General features: G+C 43.6%; 2 protein-coding genes across 3 annotated transcripts in view; one reads left to right on the top strand and one right to left on the bottom strand.

The window, feature by feature from the left end:
• The window catches only part of LOC143903505 (putative inorganic phosphate cotransporter), a 52,548-nt gene extending 41,750 nt beyond the window's left edge, over nt 1–10,798 (top strand). For both annotated transcript variants that reach the window (XM_077417143.1, XM_077417144.1), the window contains 4 exons: nt 5,214–5,470; nt 7,389–7,538; nt 8,371–8,745; nt 9,448–10,798. In XM_077417143.1, coding sequence (XP_077273269.1) covers nt 5,214–5,470; nt 7,389–7,538; nt 8,371–8,745; nt 9,448–9,615 — 950 coding nt within the window. In that variant the 3' untranslated portion in view covers nt 9,616–10,798. The remainder of the gene's footprint in view (nt 1–5,213; nt 5,471–7,388; nt 7,539–8,370; nt 8,746–9,447) is intronic.
• LOC143903503 (uncharacterized) overlaps nt 8,647–26,899 on the bottom strand; it is a 52,125-nt gene continuing 33,872 nt past the window's right edge. Inside the window, exon 4 of the transcript XR_013258727.1 lies at nt 8,647–8,782. The gene's annotated coding sequence lies outside the window, so the exon portion shown is untranslated. The remainder of the gene's footprint in view (nt 8,783–26,899) is intronic.

The following is a 26,899-nucleotide window of genomic DNA, read 5'->3' on the forward strand; positions in this document are numbered from 1 at the left end:
ACAATTATAGCTACTTTAATACCATTAAAAATTATAGAAACCGATGCACCACTAATAAGAAATTTAGGATGCAAGCCCATGTGTATTGTATCGAGAACTTCTTATAGAGTATCGTGAATAAACGAAACTTTAATTATGTTAAAAACTGATTGAGACCGATATAAAGGTAATAAGAAATTTCCGATAGAATCCCAAGTATTTTGCAACGTGAGTTTCTGATAAAATACCGTAAATAAATGATTCACTAATTATATTAAAAACGATAGAAACTGATATATAGCTAATAAGATATTTACAATAGGATTCCAAGTATTTTGTAACGTGAGTTTCTGATAGAGTACCGTAAATAAACGATTCACTAACCATATTAAAAACGATAGAAACTGATGTGCAGCTGAGAAGATATTTACGATAAGATTCCAAGTATTTTGTAACGTGAGTTTCTGATAGAATACCGTAAATAAACGATTCATTAACCATATTAAAAACGATAAAAACTGATGTATAGCTGATAAGACATTTACGATAGGATCCCAAGTATTTTGTAACGTGAGAATCAAAACGACAGTCATAACTGAACAATAATCATTGAACAATAATCATTAACTAACATTTACTTGGATTTTCTTGCAAAAAATAACGCTCTTTTTAGTATACTAGACACTACAGACGCGCGCTTCGCGCGCGCTATTTAGCTTTAACATTATGCTATTACTATTACACTATTAACCCTTGATACACACAACTGTCAAAATATACAATGACAGCTGCAAATGAAGTAAGCGCAGTAAGAGAACCAATCGGCATCGCGGAAAAGTGACAACAATACCTACGGCATGCCCTTTTTAGAAGAGGATATACATAAAGTTTTGAAATTACTTTATTTCTTGTTGGAGAATGTAAGATCTTTTTGATTGCCACATCGCTGAAAATGGCTCAAAGCGAGATCTAAACGTCCGATTTATAATGGGTTTTTTGTCTCTAGAGTGTTGCGTGTGCGTGTGCGTGTGCATGTGCGTGTGCGTGTATGTGTCCGTCATTATAGGTGTAGTAACTCTGTCTCCGCGTTTTATTGTAAATCGTTTCTAACAAACAAAAGTTTAGTAAAATTGCCTTTTCCTTTGTCAAGCTCATTCTATAAATAACCGTAAGACGTAAGCAATAAAAATTGAACAATTACAGTCAATTATTCTTGAACTGTAAAAATCTTATTAGTCAATAGCTTACTATTTACGTATTATTGCATATTTTTATGGCTATTGTAAATGAGCCTTCACCGTGTTAAATCCACAATTGTTAACATTTTTTAATTCCTTCTTATAATTCTTTTTTTTATATATGCATATACGAACAGATATTATCTTATATATCTATACTATTATTATAAAGCAACAGGGTTTGCATTTTTTTTTGTTCGCTATGATCTCGGAAAACAATGGACCGAATTTTTACCAAACATATATGAAATAGGGGTAGAATTTCCCGGGGAGTGCTATAGGGTGTATAGTTTTTTGTTACCGATCTTCTGGAAACCGGTTTTTCTAATTTCTTCAATTTTTCGGTAAATAATTGACGGAATTTCAAGGAATTGTATATAAAACAGTGGTTGAATTTTCCGGGGAGTGCCATCAAGTGTATAATTTTTTGTTACCGATCTCTTTGAAAGCCGGTACTGAAATTTTTGAAATTAAAAACCATCTGACCAAATTTTTATTAAATTTCATATACTTTTAATATCGATTTTTTTGGAAACCGGTATCAGAAGTTTTTCGAATTAAAAACCATTTGACCGAATTTTTATTAAAAGTATATGAAATAGGGGTAGAATTTCCCAGGGAGTGTAGAGGTAGAGTGTATAGTTTTTTGTTACCGATTTTCTGGAAGCCGGTTTTTTTATTTTTCTAATTTTTCGAGAAATAATTGACCGAATTTTTACTAAAAGTATATAAAATAGGGGTAGAATTTCCCAGAGAGAACTATAAAATGTATAATTTTTTGTTACCGAAATTATAGCAAATAAAAAAAGGTTACAAACTGTTTTTTTATTATAATAGTAAAGAATTTTACATAAAAAACAGGGGTAGAATTTTTGAAACTAAATAAGTTGTTAAATTCACATATTAAATATTAATCAATTAATCAATATCGAAAGTCGCTTTCGGAAAATAATTGATCGAATCTTCCTGTGGTGTTATTTTTTAACCCGGTATATTTATTCTTTATACACACACACACATACAAACACTAACACAAACACACATACACTTGGGTAATGCTAATGCCGGCGGTATTGACACAAAATTGAGGTATGGCATGTTATATGCAAAAATGCTTTATTTCCGAAATATAAGTTTGTAATATTGAAAATTAAAAAATGGCAAAAGCTACGCGTATGAGAGCAATGCATATGGAGAGAGGGAGAGAGAGAAAGAGAGAAAGAGAGAGAGAGAGAGAGAGAGAGAGAGAGAGAGAGAGAGAGAAAGAGAGAGAGAGAGAGAGAGACTATTTGCGTGTCTTAATACACATGTTCTCCGGGGCGAAGCCCGGCGGGGCATGCTAGTGTATGTATGTATATATTGTCACGACTTTTTGCACTCCCGGACCGCTCCGGGACGTGAGCCGGATCAAAAGGACTTAGGAGAGCGGGATGGATGGCCTCTCCAGTGATTTCCTCGCACCTCCGATACTCCACGAAATGTTTCGAATGTTAGACGCGTACCTTCGCGTCCACGAAATCGCGAAAACCTAAACGAGACGCGAAACGAAGTGTGGAGGTGCGTGGAATCGGCTAGCTTGACCTAATCACGGGCCGGGTTAATGAAGGGCGGCACGGCACTCGGCGGGGTGACACGTTAATTTCATACTCAGTCAGATAACAAAGAATATAATATTTATTGAGTACTGGTTGTCGGGAAAATAACAACGTTTATCCATCCGGCTTCGATCAAACACAAGATAATTTCGATAACTAAATCAAGAATGCCGGTGGCGGGGTGTCGAGATTCCTTTAACAGAACTAATATTACTGCGGACGCGAGACACCCACGGAGTATTAACTGGGTCTCTAATAAACCCGCTGAAGGTTCTATTCTCAAACGATTAATAATATGATATGAATAATATGAATAATAATAAGACGCTTAATATCACTCACGAGAGTGAGATTCAACACAAAATGTCGCGAAATAAGGGTACGTCACGCTTGGATTGCGTGGAAACCACGTCCGGGACCGTACGAAAACTCTGTCGCAATAATATCTTAGCTTAACGCGAGATATCCGGCTCGGGCGCAACGGGAAGGCGCCGAGTCATTTAACCAAGCCAGTCGCGATATCGCTAATAATGTTGGGCGCCAGGTGTGGAGAAGGCCACACCACCTTTGACTCGAAGTGCTCTTCTAATCTCCACGGAACGCCAGGAAGAACTACGCAATTAACATCTAAACGCACGAAGCGTGTGAACGCCGGTACTTTATTAACGCGAGTATAGGACGCAGCGCAAGCAATACCGGACGCAAAGTTTCTCAGCGCGAGAGCACAATTCTCAGCCCGTAATCACGAGATCCGAACACCGATCGATACGCTAACACCGACGCTCAAACACCAGAACTTCCCGACGCGAAGAAACGGAACGCAATTGACGAACTACCGGCCCGTATGCGGCCGTATACCAAGGTCGCGAGGACAACGCAATATACTCGCGATACCGAACTCATTAACGCCTATCGCGATCTCCAGGGATTCGCCACAACGCTTGTACCGCGGTTCCGCGGCCACGATACCATCCCGAGGCCCTTCGCTCTCGTTATCGATCGCGAAATTACACTCAATCTTAACAGACGTTATCCCGAGCGAGAGCGTGTACCGGAGGGCGGTGTCGTGGCTTTACATATCGCGATTTACGGGCAACCTCACCGGGAATACGCCTCCTCCTGGGCTCCTCGCCGTCGCCTTCCACCACGATCCTCGATCCTCCAGACGAATATCGAAATACCCGACTCGGGGTGGCTATCGCGTATCTTACAAAACGATTCTCGCCGACGGACGACCAGAGAGTGAAAACGCTAGACCCGCTCGATTGCGGAATCGATACGGTACCCCTTCCTGAGGGGCGCGCGAGCCAATCGGGCGCGAGCTTGCAAGCCCGCGGTGTCCCGGCGCAGTGCTGTCGATACGAGATCTTTCGGGGGCGTGCAGCGGTCCCTCGGCGGCGTGCGACTCCTCAATTCTGTCCTTAGCAGCGGACGGAATTCGGTTCTCGCCGGTGTGTCTCCGGTTTGACCCTGGGGCGGTGATCAGTCACCCCGTAGGTCGATGTTTTGTAGAGATCCTTTGTTGCAGCCGGGTGTTCACCCATGCGCTTGGGGCCCCGCTATCGGCGGCCTCGTCCGTCGCTGCCGTACGTGCCGCCCGCCTGCCGCGCTGCTCTCGCCAGCCCGCGATCTCTGCTGCTTCCGCGTTTGCCACCCCTCCCGGGTCATCGATCGTCCTTGATTTTCCTCGCCACGTACTCCCTCGGCGGTGTGCCGTGGTGTGGGTGAGGTGCCGCGCGTATTACATTGCAAAAAAAAAGGAACGTCATCAGAACGTGGAAACGCAATTAATTATGACCCCTGGAGATCTCGCCGTTGCCTCCCTGGTCCGTCCCTGGGCGCAAAATTCCGCGTCTTGTGACGGCGGCGGGGCGCCGTGACGATGCGGCGAGCCGCAACGTCACAATATATATATATATATATATATTGTATATATATATATATATATATATATATATACACATATCACGAGAAAGAAAACATACATGCGTGGGATATAATTTATACATAATTATATATATACATATATATATATATATACATTTTAATTGGTTAGAAAGTAATTTTTATTTTTTGCCATCACGTTACTTTCTGCTTTGCTTATTAAAATTAAATTTAGTTTATTAGAATTCGGATATAATTTTATACCTTTTTTTCCTTTCCTACTTTCTCTTCGTTTTGTTAAAAATTTCAAAAGATTATTGACAAACGAGTAGAACTTGATGCAAAAACACACACACACACACACACACACACATACTCATACACAATAAATTTTATAATTCTATTTTATAAAATGACTAATTGCTTCGCTTACAGCAAATCGTATCTAATAGTGTGGTAATATATCTTTAACTTTAATTATAATATGGAAATTAAATAAGTCTATTTTGTATTCCAGGAACACTCGCTAATGCGGGTAGCCAATTTGGCACAGTGATCGCAATGCCAATTGCTGGATTTCTTGCTGCATCCAGCAGTGGTTGGCCTAGTATCTTTTACTTATTCGGTGTATTAATGATTATCTGGAGCATAGCATTCCTTTACTTTGGAGCAGACGCACCGTCCAGTCATCACAGCATTTCTTTGGAGGAGAGAATGTATATAGAAGAAAGTTTGAGGACAACTGGAGCGAAAAGCGATGATGAAGTCAAACGGGTAAAAATCTATTACTATAAATCTCAATGACACGATTAATGGTTTAGGGTTACGTAGGGGAGACCGGGGCTAAAACGTCTACGGGGTAAAACTGTCAAATCAAATATCTCGGAACCTGTATATTGTGCGAACTCGCTATTAACATTGTAAACGCTGCTTATGGTACCCATGTGCCCCCATGTGACCAACGGAGTTTCGGCAGGTTACCTGCAGTGTTACGATTTTTACGAGGGCAAACGTTTTTTCGGAAGGTAAAAGTGAAATTTTCTGCGCGGAAATTTTGTAATATCTGCAGTAATATTTGCTCTCCAAATCTCGAGGTACGTAATTATAAAGAGTAATGCATGCTGAACACGAATCCAGTGTAGTTTTTTCATTATCGTTGATGTCTAATATTTCGTGGGCGATCAAACCTGAAACTTGTGTTTGAGGCTAATCGTCAGTAAGTCGGATTCTGACGAAGACTTGGATAATACGTGCTGCGTGTGCTCAGAGAAGTTGACAATAAACAGAGCATATGAGAAACAATGCATTGCGTGCGAGCGTAGGGCACACAACACATGCGTGCGTTTGTCAGGATCTGTATTCACGTGCCTAAATTGTTTTATGGAATAGGTAAAACAATTATTTTTTAATAATGTTTTGCATAAAAATTTTAAATAAATTTTTATACATATTTTTTTAAAACAATTATTAAAATGTATCCTATCATTTTTCAGGATTAGATGTACGTATATGTATTGAAAATGCAGTGTGATTTGCCCCGGGGGGTGATGGTTATACCCCGACATTTTTGAGATTTCAATTTTTCCACCGTTTCGTTTTTGCTCTATACCGGTTAAACAAAGCGACGTAGACAAGAATTTCCTATATAAATTTTGTAGCTAAAGGTTCACTCTTTACAGTGGTATACCACATTTAACTAAAATTATTTATTTTGTTGTTAAAAATCGGCACCGAAAAAAAACTGACGGTTTAATCCCGGTCTCCTCTATAGGGTAACTCCGGTATATACGCCGCAGCTAAGGGAAACTTAATTTATCGAGTACTATTTACAATGTTTAAGGCAAATGAATTATACCAATAAAAATTTTATACTGTCTACTACTATAAAAAAATAGAAATATAAAATATTTATTTTTTGTATTTAATAAAAAAAACTTTTAGAAACCCTTGCATTTTTGCCATATATCCCAGAGGGGTAGGATATATGACATTCATGGGTAAAATATACGCCTTATAAAAAATTACAAATAATGTTTATAAATAAGGCAATAATGTCATAATAAGTTACAAAATGTTTACACAAGAAGGATATACAAAACATCAAACTAAAAAAAAAATACAAGAGCTATGCACTTGTATTTTGCTGCATTTCATCATTTACTATCCCTCTACACTTATGTATCATGTATTTACACAAATAATAATTAAACCTTTTACATACATTGCAGTAATCATTTTACGTAGGTCGTAATATATGATCGCGCTTCTTACTACGGTGAGAAATCGATTCAACTCACGACGGTTTCGTTAATATTAATAACAGTAAAGAACTGAAATTACAACACAATACTAATATAATGGCATAAAGGTGCATAACATGCAGTATGATTGCGAGCAAGTATCTTTATATTCCTTCTATTTTTTTATTTCTGCGGCGTAAATACCGGAGTTACCTTAATACTTATCTATTGCCTCAATATAATTTTCTGTTTCATAAGATAAAGAAAGGTTTTCTTTAATATCGAGCTTGAACATCTTTCTTAGATTATTTTTACGTTATAAGGTTATAACAGTTACTTGTAACACAAAAAATATTTTATAAATTTATATAATAACTATAAAAATGTAATAAAAAGTATTATAAAGTATTTAGAATAATTTGTAACATTCAGAATGATTTTATACCTTTTAGAAACTGAAAATACCATGGAAGCAGATTTTCACTTCGATACCTATGTGGGCTATCATAATAACTCACTCTGCGCAAAATTGGGGGTCCACGACTTTATTGACGGAAATACCGAGTTATATGACAAGCGTGTTGAATTTCAAAATCGAAACGGTAAGCAATAAAATTTAGCAAAAAAATAAAAAGCACAAACACTGTAAAAAAGTATGTAAAAGTACGGGAATAATAAGTGTAAAAATTACGCAATTAATAGCGGATATTTGAAAATTGTGTAGATATTTTTACACTAAAAAATAAATATATCTTTATATTTAGTGGAAAATTACACGAACGATTCTGTTTTATAGATTTTAGGTGAATATACCAATTCTTGTAATATTCCATAGTATAACGATAATATAATATATACACATCACAATTAAATTTTTACATAAAAAAAGATAGATACACAAAATTTAAGGAAAATTTAAGTAAATTTACATACAATTGTATGCAATAGATAGTTATAGAGTGAAAACAATACACGAAATGGCGTTACCACCCCAATGCTGCTATGTCATGTAATGCTTTTGCGCTTCAAAAAAAAATTTAATATTAAGAATATTTAAAAATATTTTTAAAAAATATTATTACATAAACGTTTCTATAAATTTATGTTCAACTGTAAATTTACTGGTACAGCCAGTTTAATTACTATATAAAAAATAAATTTTTATATAGACGCAGGAAATTTACATCTATAATAGTTTGTCCTAAAATTACATTACAAAATTTTTTACAGTAAAGAATATTTTTTCTTACATTATAGTTTCACAATTTTGGCAAAATTTATTTATCGATTGCACTATTTTAATATTTATAATATATTTGAAATTATTTCCACCTTATTTGGAATTATTTCTCCTTTAATTGATTAGACATATATATATATATATAATATGTACTTTACATAAAGAAATTAAAATATACATTTTCTCTTGTGTAGAGTGGTGTAATTTCCGCCCTGCCATACCTAACGCAGTGGGTCCTCTGCTTGGTTATAAGCTTTTTATCCGACTTCGCATTGACGAAAGGTGCGTCTAGGGGTACGATCAGAAAGATCTCCAACACAGTGGCTCAATGGTGTCCGGCTATCGCCCTGGCATGTATGAGCGTCGTACCTGCCGATGGTTATATCTGGGCTATCGCCATTCTCGTCCTGGCGGTAGGTCTGAACGCTGGAGTGTTTTGCGGTGTGCTCATAAATCATATAGATCTCAGCCCAAACTTTGCTGGGACCATGATGTCCATCACCAATTGCATTGCCAATGTTATCTCTATTATAGCCCTGCTGACATGTGGCGTTATCATCACCGACGAGGTAATCATCCGTTTTTTTCTTTCCAAGTGTGAAATATCTGCATATATAGTAAATCTAGTTTACCTACTTATTTCTGAGGATTCTTATTTAATTCTATCTCGTATAATTTAACTATATCTATCTTATTATTTTAACTATCTTAATAAATGCTTCACACACACACACACACACACACACACACACACACACACACACACACACACGCACACACGCACACACGCACACACGCACACACGCACACACGCACACACGCACACACGCACACACGCACACACGCACACACGCACACACGCACACACGCACACACGCACACACGCACACACGCACACACGCACACACGCACACACGCACACACGCACACACGCACACACGCACACACGCACACACGCACACACGCACACACGCACACACGCACACACGCACACACGCACACACGCACACACGCACACACGCACACACGCACACACGCACACACGCACACACGCACACACGCACACACGCACACACGCACACACGCACACACGCACACACGCACACACGCACACACGCACACACGCACACACGCACACACGCACACACGCACACACGCACACACGCACACACGCACACACGCACACACGCACACACACACACACACACACACACACACACACACACAAGAACAATGAGAAAGTTTCTATCGAGAGATCTCTCGCCTTTCAGAGTAGCGTGTATCAGTGGAACATCGTGTTCTACGTCTCAGCGGCAATTTTCTTTTTGGGTAACTTGGTGTTTGTGATATTCGGCAAGGGCGAGGTACAATGGTGGAATGAACCAGAGGCACAACGGCAGAAACAAAGAGGGAATGAAGAGAACAAGACGCATACTTGAATTATAATGAAAATAATCTTGATATACTCTTGTGGAATTCTGTAACTTTTGCCACTGGACTAATTGTAAGTTCCACGGCAAGAGAAAGAGAGAGAGAGAGAGAGAGAGAGAGAGAGAAAAAAAGTTACAAAGTATGCGGGTGTGTGACCCAAACCAATTTGTAAGTCCGAAGTTAAGACTGAGGAGCCAATTTATATGAAATTTAGCTGTAAGTGTACTTCTTAAACTCGGAAGATTACAATTGACTACATTTTACTACAAAATCGTAATTTGTTGCTGTCGTCGGTAAACAGCTGTACCTATATTAATGCTAAGTCATGAAGTATAATGTGAGCTTTCTACTCTATGTTACACCGGTGTGTTGGATGCCCATTATTTCCACTCACTAGCTTCGATTATAATAATCGTTAATCTGACTAAAAAGTTAGACCTATAATAAGGTTGCCACAAGCATGCTAGGAAGTAAAATAAAGTCAAGTCTTGCAGTTAAAAAGAATATTTATCGAAAATTTTTCTATAAATAAAATATAAACTTTGAAAATTACTGTAAAAAATACAATTAAACACTATAAGGCTAACTATAATATAAAAGAAAGTATCTAGAAATTGACTATAAAAGGATTCATTTAAAAAAAAAAAAAAAAAAAAAATGCTTGGTAACTTGTCACGAAAAAATAGGTTATATTATTTATAAATTAATTTTATATAATTATTATTTAGTATTTTTCATATACAAAGTATAAATAAACGTTATATTGCACAAAGTTAAATAATAAGATAGTTTAATTAACATTTAAATTTATAGTAAGTTTATAATAATATACATTTTTATAGTTTAGTTATGGTTGGTATATGTATGTGTATGTGTGTTTATTGTCTCTCCCCTCAGGGTTTACAAGGCGTTTTTATACGAGGAACGTACCCAAACCTCTTACAAAATTTCCCCTTTATTCCAATTCCTGGCCTTTTGCGACCTCACAATAAGTCTTTTTCCCTTCCCTTATCCCTCTCCTCTTCCTTCCCGACCTTAGGCCGCCTCCTTCCATCTCATCCTGTCTCATCTCTTCCTTCCTGTCTATCTCCTGCCCTGTGTCTGTTAGCCCTCTTCCCTGCTCCTGTGGGGTTTCTCCTCCGTCTCTCTCGTGCTCTCCTCCACCTCCTACCTCCTCCCGCTCCTGCTCTCCTCCTCTCCTCCACTCTCTCTCCTATTCTAATTTCCCTTCCCTCTCTCTCTCTCTCTTAACCCCGTTTTCACCCTCCTCCTTCTTGCTTTTCTTCTATCCTAATACCCTCCCCTTCTCCTCCTCCTCCCGTTCCTAGCTGTCAACCTTATCCCCTCCCCTTTATACCTCCTCCCATTTTCCCTCCTCCTCCTTCCATTCTATCTCCCTACCATCCACCCACAGTCTCCTGTTTTCCACCCTCGCTCTTCTTCCCTTCCCATCACCACCATCCACTGTCCCTCTTCGCCGCTCCTGTTCTCTTCCGTCTCGCTTCTCTCCTTGTCTCCTTCCCTCCTTTTCATTTGCCCTCTCACCTCTGTGCTCTCCCCTCTCCCCACCTTCCCTTCCCTTCTCTCCGGCTCTCTTCTTATCCTCTCTAACTCGTCCGCTATTCTGCCCCACACCCTCAACCTCCTCTGGGACTCCTCCATCTCTTCTCTCCGTCCTCCGTCCCCCCTTCTTCGCGCTTCCTTTCTCTTCCTTTTCTACGTCCCCTCTCCTCGCCCCTCTCATATGGTTGGTATATATTAGTATAATAAAAATCTACGGAATTAATAATAATCTTTGAAAAATATATTGTCCTAAGGTGTAAGAAATGATTCAAGAGATAAATGTACATAATATAAATATATATGTATAGTTCTAAGATGTACGATATGATTCTGTTATAAGATAAATGAACATAGTGATTATTATTTTTTCTTTGCCAGAAAAATACACAGAACTACAAAAATTTGCTTAATAAACATTTAAAATGTAAAAAAGGAAAAGCAGCAAGTATATATTTTTTACCAAAAAAATTTATGATATGGACTAACGTTATATAAGTTTTACATAAAATAAACGGAAAATTTTGAGTAAGAAGTCAATACATTTAAATTCATGATATATTTTTTCTTCCACGTTGTGTCATATGTAAAATGAATCAGTACAAAATTACCTTTTTCAAAAAAAAAATTAAAAAAAGCGCCAAGTAGGCGCGCAATGTATGTTGTAAATCCAAAAATCCTAAATGGTAGTAGTTTTATTTTTCCCTAATAAAATAATTCACAAAATTGCGTTACCTAACTCAACCTAAGTGATATCTATGTATTTAAAAAAAAGTGAAATTTTTAAATTGCGCCAATTGCAAAAAGAATATATATATATTGCTTTAAAAAATAATTTTTGCGCAACTACTTTTAAAAAATAAAACTCAAATGGTACGTATATCTTTGTATTCTTATTCAAGGGTCTTCTCAATCCAATTCAAGCTTTAATTCTTTTTAACAAAATTATAATATTACAAAAAATCATTTTAATCACAAAAAATTAAAGAGATAACAGTACAAAATAAAAATATTTTATTAAATAAAAATAAATAAATTTTTCTTGTAAAAAAACTTGGCACTGTTAAACCTTAAAATTTAAAATAAAGTACTAAAATTTTGATTAAATTTAATAAAGCACTAAATTTTTGATTAAATAAAAAAGCAATAAACATAATTTAGGGAAGTATGCAGCGGGAGTAAAAAAACAGCGCCAAGTTTTTTTACAAAAAAAATTTATTTATTTTATTTTAATTAAATATTTTTATTTTGTACTGTGCATAAAGAAAAGCGTACAATATGCATAAATATTATATCATACTTCATACTATATATATACTATATATACTATCTATTATATAAGTACCGGACGTCTGTCTGTCTGTCTGTCTGACCGCGAACTACTCATTCGTTAGTGGACCGAATTTTTATCATTTTTTTTTGTGGGGAGAATTTTCCACTACAGGGAAACCTGACCCACAAAGCGGCAACCAGTCACCGGACCGGATCGTGGAGCGCCCGAGGCAACCAGTCACGGGCCTAAGGCCCGATCGGGGGAAGAATTACGCCCCGGGCAACCGATCAGCCGGCCCGGATCGGGGAGCGCCGCAGCGGCGGTCGTACCCTGTAGCCCCTCCGAAGAGTGGAAGACCCCTCCGCCCCCTGGGTGGGACGGTGGGAGTGTGGGATTCGACGCGACAAGCCAATAGGCCAGCCGCGCCGCCTACCTACTAAACTCCCCACAGATGACCCTCGATGCACTGCGTGAGGAAGACCCCGGGAAAGCGCAAGCGCATCACGTCCATGGGCCTCCCGCACGTTGCCCTTTCGGGCAAACCCTCTATCTAATAAGCGACGAGTGGGTGTCATCACCCCCATCCGTCGCCCCCCTTCCGGGAGTTGCTTTTGCAGTGGGCGAGCGGCGTCACCCAGACCGCTCACTCACCCTCCCGGGCGGATGAGGGGAGGATGGCGGATGCGCCGGTTCCTCCCTCCTCCGCGCCCGCGAACGGGTGGGCGGGTGCTGTAGCCCTCGGTGGAGCCACAGCCCCCTGCCCTCGCGCGCCAGAGAGGGGCGCTCGTGGCCAGCACCCCAAAGTGTCAGCCCAGGCCCCCCCGGCGCGCTACCTCCGACAGCTGCCCTGACAGCGAAACGGGCGTCAGGGAGGCGGACCCCTTCTGTGGGAAGAGATTGTCCGCTCCCGTGACGCCCCCCTCTTCCTACAGCACACCCGTCCCGTATTAATGCGGAGGGCGAGTGTCCTAGGCGCTGCCTCGTCGGAGGACGGCGCCACGTTGGTTGCCGATACCTTAGCGGCAACAGTCGGGAAGAAGAACCCCGACCGTGGAACCTAAGAAAAAGAGGTTTGTCAATCCTCCTCCTCGCTCTCCGGAGGAGGGAGGGGAGTGGCCTCTCCCCTCTTTATCCTCTCACTCGCCTCCTTCCGCGACATGACCTGGTCGCAGAAGGAGACGAATGCCCTCCATGCTCTTTCACCTCTGTCTCCCAGTTCGACCGACGCGGCCACGACGGCCGGGAGAGAGAGGTCCTCTTCTATTTCAGCCCGGAGGGCACGGCGCTGGTCATCCCACGCTGGGCAATGTTCCAGCGTGTGTTGCGCCGTGTCCGCCCCCTCCGGACAGTGGTGGCAGCGCGTGGTGCGCTCTTTCCCGATGCGGTGCAGGTACTTGCCAAAACAACTGTGGTTCGTCAACACCTGCACCGCGTGGAAGGCTAAATGACGTTTGCGTCGGCTCTCCATCCACTCCGCTAACACTGGCTGAACAGCGTCCACCGTCCTCCTCCCGTATACCGCCTGGCGTGGATTAACCAACCAGGCCGACCACCACCGGAAGAGGGCTTCCCTCGCCCGGAGTCTCAGCAACATCCTCGCCCTCGGGATTATCGCTGTACCTCGCTTGCGCATCTTCGCGATGTCCTTGTATACCTGTGCGTACATTCTCGCAAGGAGATGCACAGGCGGCATCTCGGCGAGGACGGTCGCCGCCGGATGGGAGACGGTCCGATAGGCCCTGGCGGCGCAAATCGCGAGGATTCGTTGGGCTGCCGCCAGGCGCCCACAAAGACGGGTGTTGTTGCCCACCCTCTCCCACCATATCGGTGCTGCGTAAAGCAGCACCGACTTGACCGCTGCCACATATAGGCGACGCACGCGCCCACCGGCTCCGCCGAGATTTGGCAAGAGCCGGGCCAGGCTGTTCGCTGCTTGGCTCGCCCGACGAGCCACTTGGGCGACGTGCTCGCCGAAACTCCTTCCGCTGTCCTGCCACATGCCCAGATATTTGAGCTGCGGAGTGGTCGGGATTTTCGTTCCTCGTATAGAGAGACCAAGCCTTTCTGGAAGTGGACCCCACTCCCTCTTGTTGTAAAACACGGTGACTTGTGTTTTCTGTGGGGCCACTTTTAGGCCCAGTCCCTCTATTGAGCGCACCACGCTCTCCGCTGCCACATTGGCCAGCCTGAAGAGCTCCCACCATCCCTCCCCACTGACTCCCAGGTATACGTCGTTGGCGTATCTCGAGAGCCAACAACATGTGAGGAGGGGAGTCCTGAGGATCCTGTCGTAACCGATGATCCACAAAAAAGGCCCAAGCACGGACCCCTGCGGGACACCGCATTCGATCAACCGGGTCCTCAGGATACCGTCCTGATCGACATATGTCAATCCCCTGTCCCGGAAATAGTCTCTGACGACTTCTATGAGGTAATCGGGGACACCGTAGCTCTTGAGAGCTTTCCCGATTATCGGCCAGAAGAGGGAGTTAATCCTTTCAAAAATCTTACCCGCCTCGTCCAGCAAGCATATCGGACGGTATGAGCCGGGCAATTCAGGCGATTTGCCCGGCTTTGGCAGGAGCACCAAGCTGGCTTCCTTCCATCTGTTGGGAAACCGGCCGGCCCTCAGGCAGACAGTATATACCTGCCGCGTTTTGCCAGCCAGTCCCCCCGCCAATTTCCACGCGCGGCCTGGGGTCCCATCCGGGCCAGGAGCCTTACCGTTCCTGACCCTCTTGACGACCCTCGTTAGCTCCTCCATGCTGACCCCCCACCCGTCGTCCCACTCTTGAGGGACGGTGGAAAGGAAGTTAACTTCCCCCCCCATCCGCCCGCGGGAATAATTCGTCGACGATTTTGTCGACGAACGAGGGGTCAAGCTGCTCTGTCAGCGGTGGCGCCCACGGTTTAAGCTTGTTAAGTACCAGCCTATAAGGACGCCCCCATGGATCCTCTTCCACACTTTCGAGGAGCTCACTCCAGGCGCGCGCTTTGGCCGTGAAGATCGCAAACCCTCTTAGCGTGGACCGAGGAGCGCCTCAGCTCGGCCAATTCCTCAGTCCACCAGTATGTTTGCTTCCGAGGCGGCAGCGGATGCTGTCGGGGCATGGCGACGTCGCACGCCTGCGTGACGATCTTTACCACGCCCTCGGCCATAGCATCTACATCCACATCTGCCCCCTTGGGTGCTCCCTCCTCCTCCTGTGTCCATAAGGACGCTGTGATTGAGGCCTTAAAAAGGTCCTCGTTCATCTGCTTGAGGGCCCATCTGCGTCTCGTTCCGCCAGCGGCGAGTCGACGGGCGAGCATACCTGGCGAGCTTGTTTGGACCACCATCTCGATATATTGGTGGTCCGACAGGGTCTCCGCACCTGAGACCACCCACCAGTCGCGTATATCGCGGGCAACAGAGGGCGTGGCCCAAGTAAGGTCCATGATAGACTCCCCTTGTCGCCGCAAGCAAGTGCTCTCTCGGCCCGTGTTAGCCAGACACAGGCCGAGACCCGTCGCCCACCGCTCGGTGGCGTCGCCCCTCCCGTCGGTCCGCGGGGATCCCCACAGCGTTGACTTCGCATTGAAGTCCCCCGCAACCATGACCCGGCTACCGGCGCAGGCCCGCACACAGCTATTTAGCTGGTGCAGAAACTGCCCGTACCTGGCCTGGGTCCATCTGGGAGGGGCGTAGACAGCCACCACGCAAATGGACCCCCATTGAACCGCCACGTACCCCTCCCCGGCACATTTGGTTGTGCACGGAGGAGACGCGGGCAGTGTTTTCCAAACTATTGCGGCGGAACCCTCCTTGTCCTTGGTCCAGCAGGGATGATCCCTGGGGACCCGGTAGGGCTCCGTCACGATTCCCAGACCACACCCGCGCTCCGCCAATACCTGGCAGAATAAATCTTGCGCTGCGCGGGCGTGGTTCAAATTAACCTGAAGGACTCTGAAGGCCATCACATATATCCCGCAGAGTCCTCCGGCCTCTCCTCCTCTCTATCTGGTGAGGCGGCAGATCCCGACCCTACCTCCAACTCCGTTATCATCGGAGTCTCGTCGCGAGTAAGCTCCACCGCTCGCAGAGCTTCGTCGTCCTTGTTGAGGGCGGGAGGAGACAGAGAAAGTATCTCCACTTCCATTACCTCAACCGTTTGTCAGTCTTTCTTTTTAACGGTGCGGGTTGACCTGTCTCACCGTTGCCTCTGTGGTTTCGGAGGCTCTGCTACGATTTCCGTTATTGCCGGTGTTTCAGCCACCCTCACGCTTTCGTGCGTGACGGTGAACCCCGTCACGACAAAGCTCTCCTCCTTTTTCTTATTCGCGGGCTTTTCTTTAGCCCGCGATGAATCTGGCTTGGAGGGTTTATCTCTCCCTGCCCTCTCCTTACCTTTGCGACTGCCGCGGCAGGCAGGGCCGCCCACGCGATGGTCGTGGGGCATGCCCTTGTCCGCGCAGATTGCGCACCGCACTCGGCCGGTGCAGCTTTTGGCCGGATGACCAGCTTCTCCGCAGTGGTAGCACACGTCGGTCCTGTCCGTTGTACTGGTGCAGGTAGCCTGCGTGTGCCCCTGTTTTAGGCAGCGGTAGCACTGGACCGGTCTCTTGGTTAACATTTCCACCTTGGTGGACAACCACCCCAGCGCCACCCTGCTGTTCTTCGCTACAGTGATCGCTGCTGCCAATAGTCCAATCAAATTAGACAAAAAAAGGCTTTTGCTCGGAAGTGAAGCGGTATCAATGAAACCTTTTTAGGGTTGTTGGGGAGATGTAGAAGAGCTTATTTCTGAGTTGTCGGGTTAATCGGACCGATGGGTTTTTAAGGAGGAGAGGGGGAATAAAAAATTTCGTTTTTTTGCAATAACTCGGCGAATTTTGACCGTACATGATTTACTAACCTTTCATTTTGTAGCTCTTTTAAAGCCTTACAATTCATTTCCTGAAGACCTTAACTTAAAATCAATATTTGTCGAGTTCTAGCCGGTGAAAGTGGGAAAAAATGTATTTTGTCGCGGTTTTTTGCGTTTATCTTGTTTCCATTAATAGATAGAAATATGCCGCCACTGACAAAGTTGTAGGGTTTAAAGAGACCTACAAAACGAGGGGTCAGTCGTTCAGATTTGTTAAAAATTGAGCCCAGGGAAGCCTTTGGAAGTCGCGCTTTTAACACGTGGCCGATCGTCGCTGGCGGCGGCGCGCCGCCGCAATGACGATCGGCCATGCGACGGCGCGTCGCATGTCGAGTCGAGTGCGCTCGGGACTCGCTAGAACTTGACAAATATTGATTTTAAGTTAGGGTTTTCAGGAAATAAATTGTAGGGCTTTAAAAGAGCTACAAAATGAGGGGTTAGTAAATCATGTACGGTCAAAATTCGCCGAGTTATTGCAAAAAAACAACCTACAAAACGAGGGGTCAGTCGTTCAGATTTGTTAAAAATTGAGCCCAGGGAAGCCTTTGGAAGTCGCGCTTTTAACACGTGGCCGATCGTCGCTGGCGGCGGCGCGCCGCCGCAATGACGATCGGCCATGCGACGGCGCGTCGCATGTCGAGTCGAGTGCGCTCGGGACTCGCTAGAACTTGACAAATATTGATTTTAAGTTAGGGTTTTCAGGAAATAAATTGTAGGGCTTTAAAAGAGCTACAAAATGAGGGGTTAGTAAATCATGTACGGTCAAAATTCGCCGAGTTATTGCGAAAAAACAAAATTTTTCATTCCCCCTTCCCCCCTTAAAAACCCATCGGTCCGATTAGCCCGACAACTCAGAAATAAGTTCTTCTACATCCCCCCCAACAACCCTAAAAAAGTTTCATTGATACCGCTTCACTTCCGAGCTCAAATGTCTAATTTGACTGGACTACAAGGGGCAGCCGACGACCACCGTACAGAGCCCGTTATTCATTTGTCTGACGGGCCCCACCCTGACACTTTCGGGATAGGTGTTGCCCGTCTTTGCGATCATTTCACAGATCTCGCTTTCCGCAATCAAGCTCTCGAATCTAGACAGGCGGAGGTCAGCTGTCATGATGGGACGTGCCACCCTGACGCCCTCCTTATCCGACAGGACATCAGCCATTTTGGCCGCTAAGGCGTCCGCCTTTTCGGCATTGCCCTGACCAGCCAGCTCCAGGCTGAGAGCGCCTGTTGCGATCCTCCTCATGTGTGGGACTTTGGTGATCCCAAAATCCCTGAGATTGATCCGTTCGCGAACCAGTCCCATACATTCCGCATACGTGTCCGGCGGGCACGTAAGCGTAATCGCGGAGGTGCGTGGCACCCTCTGTTTTCTCTCACCCTTGGCCTGTTGAGAGGTAGGGGTAGGGGTAGGGCCGTTGCTCTCTACGCCTTTTCTCCCACCTGCCTTACTCTCCTTTGCGCCGGCGGCAGTGTTCTTCCCAGCCGTTGAGGAAGAAGCAGGCCTCTGGCACTCGGTAGTTTTACGTGGCCCCCTTAATGTCCGAGATCCGCTAGGGGCGCTGGCAGTAACTTGGTCCGCTAAGATGGCTGCTCTGGCTGCAATCTTTGCACCTGCGAGCCCTACATAACCCTACATAACGCACGTGACGCGGTAGCTCAAACAAACAGTCAGTCGACACGGTATAAATAGTTTGCCATACCCGTTCGGAAAAGCGTAGGTTCGTTTCTCGGGGCGCGCGTTACTCATCTGAGCTAAATCTGGTGATTTATACATGATATCGGGGAATCGATATCGCTCTTGCTCGAATTTGCCTCTCGGGGTGGTATTTTGCCTCTTAATTATATATTGTACACGCGAGATACGGTGTAATCGGTCCTACGTGCGATTGTTCCGTCAACGCCGCCTGATCAGTGTGACTTGATGTGACTTGGTGACTGTTGATCAGTGTTGATCTATATTGATCTGTATCAATTTGTATATCAGTGTATATGCGCATCATGCCACATTGCATAGCACCAGGATGTACTTTTGGATATAAAACGAATCCAGAAGTAATACATTTTTTCGCTGTGCCTAAAGATCGAAGTATAATAAATTTGTGGCAAAATGCTATACGAAGAAAAGACTTTGTGGTTCGGTCAGGACAGTTTCTTTGCGAGAAACATTTTTTGGCTGAGGATATACTGTGGAAGCGAAAACTTAGAGATTCTGATGGACAAGTGCTCGGCGTTGTAAGTTGTAAGCAAAATATTTTGTTATCTATTTAACTCAATAATACAGTTTATATAATCTTTACCTACTAGTCGTATTATAAACAACCGAGGTTGCGAAAAGGGACCGTGCCATCGCAATTTCCGTGGACAAAAATTTCCATACCGCTGCAAGACACATCGCTTCAAGAAACAGCATAGAATCCAGTGCATGACGTCTCACAGCATTGTATTCAAGAAAATTTACAAGAAGCAATGTCAGATGAGCCACCTAAATTCTCTTTTACCGATTTGGTAGCTTGTACTACATTGCGAGTACCAGTAAACTGGAGCAGACGTACCGTAATCTGTGATGGAATTAAATTTGAGTCATTTGTGACTGTAACGTGTATAAAAATTGAAAACAATTTTGTCACTGTAAATATAAAAGAACTCGTGGTGCAAGAAAACTTAAATCTCAAAGTTAATATAATGTGCAAACCTTTTGACGCTACCAGTTTTGGTATTTGCAGTGACACAATAAGCAGTATTGAAGACGTAGAAACTACATTAAACACTTTGGAATTATGGAAAATTTGTTGTGGAGCGTCTGCTGCAAACAATGTAATTACTTATGGCTCCAATGTCACTTATGTTGATAGTATTGGCACTGTACGACATAAACAATGTAAGATACTTCTTGACAATGCATTGCAATGCATATTTTGCAAAAGACTCGAAGGAACATTGAAACGAAAAGAACTTCGTATGAAAAAACAACAACAAAGTAAAAGAATTCGATTAACACTATCTCCGAGAAAGCAAACGAAGCTTCTTAAACTAAGAGAGAAACATCATGTAGCTCTTAGAGCCAAAAGACGAGCCCAAAAAAGTACTTTAAAAATGAAGAATAATCTGGAAGAAAGTCGGAGAGCTATGGCTAAAATAAATAGTCAATCACTTAATGAAATGCTAGCAAAAAGCAATATACCAAAACATCAATGCATTGCAATTACAGAAATTTTATCATCGGCAAATTCGAAAAATAAATATGGAAGAAGATATTCGGAAGAGTGGATGCTCCTGTGCATGTTGATGCATATGCGGTCGCCGACGTCATATAATTTTTTGCGAAGCAACGAAATCTTGCCTCTACCATGCGTACGTACTATTCGAAGGTAAATCATATTATTATTATGTTTAATAGAAAACGAATATTAATTACACTTTGTTCTGTGTGTGTGTATTGTTCACAACTTTTCAATAATAATTATATTGTTACAGGTACCTTTCTGTTATTGACTCAACGTGTGAATTTGATCCTAAATTTTTTGAATTGTTAAAAACAACATTTCAGCAAAAAGAAATTTTGGAACGTCATGGAGTTATCCTATTTAATGAAATCTCTACTCGAGAAAGTATTTCTGTCGACTCAAAAAATTTGACATATAAAGGTGTGGTGTATGCGCGTAGAGAAAGAGGGCACCACGTACTGGCGAGCGAGAGTGTGTAAGAAAAGCGAGGCGCTCGCGGAGATATGTAAGCCGGAAGTCGAGTGAGTGTAAGCCACGCGGCGAGGCTGAGAGAGAATATATATATCAGAGTGCATTTCATAACGAGTTGTGTATCAGTCACCCCCTTGCATCCTAAGGCATCCTCGCACCCACGGCAAGACGGAGACATTGCAATTGGCGACGAGGATGGGATTCGAACCCACGCGTGCAAAGCACGCGTTGTCACAATTGCAATGTCTCCGTCTTGCCGTGGGTGCGAGGATGCCTTAGGATGCAAGGGGGTGACTGATACACAACTCGTTATGAAATGCACTCTGATATACATATATTCTCTCTCAGCCTCGCCGCGTGGCTTACACTCACTCGACTTCCGGCTTACATATCTCCGCAAGCGCCTCGCTTTTCTTACACACTCTCGCTCGCCAGTACCCTCTCTCTCTACGCGCATACACCACAATTCTCCCCCTTTTTCAAATGATCGCCCTTTTCTTAGTTGCTAGACGCTTCGATCGCCGCGACGGTTTAATGATTTGTCTGGTGTACCGTTTAGTTACCTTTCCCGGTTCGGTCTGGACTCGAAAAGTTGACGGTGACAACTGTTCAACGATTTCGCCTGGGACGCGCTTTCCACCTGACTTCCCATAATTGTCAATCATTACGGTATCCCCCACTGACAATTCTACCCTTCGCGCCCGTGTTCGAGACCCCATTTGTGCGCCTTGCTTCTCGCTGACTTTAGCGCGCATGTTCGGTCGAAGCAGATCAAAACGCGTTCGGAGCTCGCGTCCGTACAACAGGTACGCCGGTGATTTGCCCGTCGTACAATGTGGTGTACTGCGATAGTCAAAAAGGAACTGGTTCACCGCCGTATCCACCCTTTTCCCCCCTTTTACAACGCGACATTGCAAAGGTCTTATTGATTTTGGTGAGGATGGATTTCAATCGACTGATGTCACAGAAAAAGCTAACCATGGATTGGTTCTAATGTTCCAAGCATTTCATGCAAAGTATACGCAGCCTATTGCAGTTTTTGCATCAAGAGGTCCGGTGACAGGAACAAATCTGTCTCTTATAATTGTGAAAGCAATTACATTGCTGGAAAAGGCTGGTGCTCGTATACACGGAGTGATATGTGATGGTGGTTCAACAAACAGAAAGTTTTGGACGGAAATGGGTGTTACAGGAAAAATGGGAAACGTAAAAAATTACTTTGAACATCCTACAGAAGAAGGCCGGAAAGTCTACGTTTTTTCTGATACGCCTCACCTGATCAAAACGATTCGAAACCGCCTGTACAATAAGTGTACATTGCAGGTAAGAGTAAATGAAAGTAATTGAAATATATATATATATATATTTCATTTATTTATTTATTTATTTATAAATATATCTTTCTCTTATTCTATTTTGAAATTTTTGTACTGGTAGATAGACCCTGTTGAACCGCCAATTTCTTGGAAATATTTCAATATGTTGCACACTAAAGACAAGGATTTACAAGCTGAATATCGGGTATGCCCTAAAATCAGCAAAAATCATCTCGATTTGAATAATGCGGCAAAAATGAGAGTTCGACTGACTGTTCAGGTACAACTTGTTTTGTAACCTAACATTTATTTTTTAATTTGCCCAGGTTTTCTGAAATATACAACTTTATTGGTATTCATAAAATCTAAATCAATTTAACTATATTTATTCCAGATTTTCAGCAAATCTGTAGCGAAAGGACTGCGATATTATAAGAAATATTACCCTAAAGAATTTGAAAACTGCGAACCGACTGCAGCTTTCTGCGAATGGATAAATGACATGTTTGATGCGTTGAATCGAAAGCAGCCACAAAATGGGTTAATACCGAACAACACCGATTTTAAGGTAAATTTCTAGACGTTATTTACTTGTGTGTGTGTGTGTGTGTGTGTGTTGTGTTAGCTGTTGCAAATTTCTTTCAGTTGAATTTTCTGTGCCACGTTAAGAAAGTAATATGCACAAATAGAAGAAAAAAATAGCTAAAAATTATTTAATGAATTTTTTATCTATTTCTTTTACTACATTGATATTAATGTTACACGAATAATATGTTTGGTTTTTTTTTTCAGGTTGTGGAAGACGCTTTACAGCGATTAAACGAATGGGAAAGAAAGGTGCAACTATCTATACTTCCTGAGTCGTCATTTTTAACTCGTCAAACTGCTGAAGGATTAAGGGTGACCCTACAGTCAACAATGGATATTGTTTGCTATCTAACCGAAAAGTGTCAATTTACCAACGTTCTAACTGGAAGACTCAATCAGGATCCACTTGAGGTTTGCCACAGTCATGTGTTCAACGATCACGATAAATTCATGTCGGTACTTGCAAATTGTTGAACATGACACTTATTTCATTCTCATCTATCACACTTAGCACTGTTCCAACCTTCTTGTTTCTCGTAGTTAACAAAATTTTGTATAATCAATTAACATATCTTTACAAATGTTTCACATATGTTCTGCTTTATGCAACAATATTCTACAATAATATGGAAGTACAATTGTGCGTGCGTGCGTGCGTGCGTGCGTGCGTGCGTGCGTGCGTGCGTGCGTGCGTGCGTGCGTGCGTGCGTGCGTGCGTGCGTGCGTGCGTGTGTGAATTGCATTTTCTGCATCATACACACACATGCACAGTTACAGTGACAATACTGTTTAAAATTTATTTTGACATTTTTTTCCATTTTTCCACATTTTTTAGAATTTTTTTGGTATGATACGACAAGCAGGAGGAGCAAACGATCATCCTGCAACTCCAACTTTTCTGCAGTTATATAAGATCCTATCCACATTTAGCATTCTGAAACCCCCCTCCTGTGGAAATTGTTCGAATCAAGATGCGCCTCGTAATTTTCTTATTTCCTTGTCAGATATTAAAAGTATTTATACAGATTCAAGTAAGAAAGTTGACATTCGTGAATCGATCAAAAAGCGGTTGAATTTCTTAATTGAATGTGAAGAATGGGATTTCATCGAATCAGTTGAGGATGATTATGCTTTGCCAGAAGTTGTCGACTGTTTAATTTATTACAGCACCAGTATTATTACAAAAAGAATTGTGCAATTTTCAAAATGCGATGTCTGTAAGAAAGCATTTGAAAATACAGTACATCAATCTGAGCCTATTTCATTATTTTTTGAACTGACAGGTGATAGGCAGTTACCTACTCCCAATAAAAAATTGTACGTATTTTTACGGCATGTAGAACATTCGTTTCAAAAGCATCACACTTTTAGTAACGTTCTAGAGCTAATTATTACAGACATTCTGCAAAGCACAGTCATGACATTTCCATGCATCGACCATGCAGAAGAAATTATGTCACTTATTATTTGTTTGTACGTTGAAACTCGTATGCGTCAATACGCAAAACGATATAATAGAGATCAAATAAAAAAGAGTGGGTTGAAAAAAAAAGAATCTAAATTCTATTATACATGAAATAAAAAAAATATATATATTTGCATACATCAATGTGCCATTTATTTATTAATAAATCCTGTCCATTAAAAATTAAGAAATATATTTTTATATACATCCCCGTTACTTATAAGCACTAAATACAACAAAAATACTATTTCGTTCTAGCTTGACACATTCATTATTCGCAAATCCTAAATTGCAGAATTACGTAGAAAATATTTTAGCGCACAGTTGCGTTTCAAAAAGTGTTGCGGCATGGGACTAAATGGACCAAAGCGGACTAAGTTACTACCAGCGCCCCTAGCGGATCTCGGACATTAAGGGGGTCACGTTTTAACCTAGAAATATAGGCGAGTGCCAGAGGCCTGGGAAGAAGCGATGTTTGCTCCCCTCCCCGGCTGTGTCGGTTACCGTCGCGCCCTAAATTGCCCCTGTGAGGCGGGCTTGTCATCCCGCTTTTTGGGCTTCTTCCTTACTACCTGGGCTCACGAGGTGTCGTTGGATCCAGGTGTTGGCAGTGCCACTTCCTTCCCCAATTCCTGGGGCTGCGCGACAGGCAGCACGGCCCCAGTTGGAACAATTGCTCCACTCTTCCGTCCCTGTACCTGCGGCCGCGCTCTTCCGGACGTGGCCGATGTGGGAATGGGGGTCTCTTTCCCCGGTCCCGGTACTTGCGGCAGCTTCTTTTACGAGTGTGGTCGATGTGGGAATGGACGTTTTGCCATGTCCTTTTCCCTTTTTCTTGGCGGCGGATCTTTTGCCCGTGTTGCCGTGTCCTCTTTTTTTCCCTCCGGCGGAGGCCGTCGCCGCCAGAGCGACAGACGTCTTTTTTGGCGCCGGCTGTGCTTGCGTCTGAGGGAGTTGATTTGCGATAACTTGCATGAGTTCCTCCCTCATCTTACCGACCTTCTCCTCGACGCTGAGTACCAGTACTTCCGCTAGTCGCTTCTCCATCTACTCCGGTTGCACTGGTACCTTTGCCCCTGACTCCGTCGTCGCCGCCGGCACTTCCGGGTCCAGAACCTTCCTGGTATTGACGGACGGACGGCCGCAGGCATGACATTGTGGGCGATTTCCGCAAGGATTTCGTCACGCTTGCACTCCTGTTCCACGTCGCAATCCATTTTGTCATCGGTTGCGACGGGGGTATCCTCCGCTCCCAACGATGTGTCTGAGAGTATCTGGATCCTCTGTCTTTTGAAGCCCGTTGCGGCCCTCGTTATCCTGACCTCCCTCTGCCCCTGTTGAGAGTGCAATTGCTCGAACTCATTCCTGAGCTCTTGCAGCTCCCGTTGGGTATTTGCGTTCTGCGTTACGCTTTTGCGCAACGCAGTAATCTCCCTCTTTTGTGCGGAAAACCGCTCTCGAAGTCGTTTGACCTCAACGTCGCGCTCGAGCCCTCTTTCCGGGGCGCCGTATCGCTGCACGAGGTGTGTCAACGCGGTCTTGATTTGCGCGGCAGACTCGTTAAGGCATTTACGGTATTCGCCTTTCAACGTGCCAGATTTCTCAGCGACCAGGTCTATGCCATTGATCGCCTTGAATATCTCGCTTGGTAACGCGCTTGCCGTAGTGTACTCCAGCTCCTCCATAGTTTGTTTCTCGGCGATTTTCCTATTTTTGGAAAGATTCGCCGGAACAATGGCGTCACGCAGGATCTTTATCTCGCGTGCCCTGTTGATCAGCTCCCTCTGTGCGTTTCTGAGCTGCTTCAGGTATTAGTCACCTGTTTCCGCTAGACGGCCTCTCCCGCCCGGCTTTCGCACCTCGCCAAGCGCGGGACACTCTCCCGGTTCGACAAGTGACGATACCTCTTGTCCTGTCTCCTCCATAATGCGCCACAGACTTTAATATCTAATAGATATCTATTAGACATCCACAATGTACATCCTTGATATCCACGAGATATTTATTAGATGTCTATTAGATATCCAGATGTTTGGCGCACCGCCGTGTATCATAGTGTAAATAGTAGTTAATTATAAGATTGATTTCGTGTTGTCGTTTTACATTGTTAATGGTACGGTTTTCGTATTGACTAATTATACCGGGTTAAATTATCGCGCCTATTAGCGAAACGTCGGTGGATCGCGATTAATACACTTGTCGATATTCGCGCGACTCACCCGACTCGTGCTGCCCGCCCACGGGTGGCATCCCCAATTATGAGAAGAATTCGGTACTCGCTCGCGCCGTACTTCGCAGGTGCGCGAGCCGGAGAACGCCGAAGAGGCACTCACCAGTCGAACGTCGTGAAGCTCACACGTTACCGTTTTTGCATGTGCAAACTCGGAGTGCTCGGTCGCCTATCGCAGACCACGAAGGCCTAATCGCTTGATATCCTGCCTATCTGTGACTGCTTACTATCCTGCCTATCTGTGCCCGCTTG

Source organism: Temnothorax americanus, unplaced genomic scaffold (genome assembly GCF_048541705.1).
Source record: "Temnothorax americanus isolate GAGA-0224 unplaced genomic scaffold, ASM4854170v1 Scaffold48, whole genome shotgun sequence".
NCBI classification, from domain to species: Eukaryota; Metazoa; Arthropoda; class Insecta; order Hymenoptera; family Formicidae; genus Temnothorax; species Temnothorax americanus.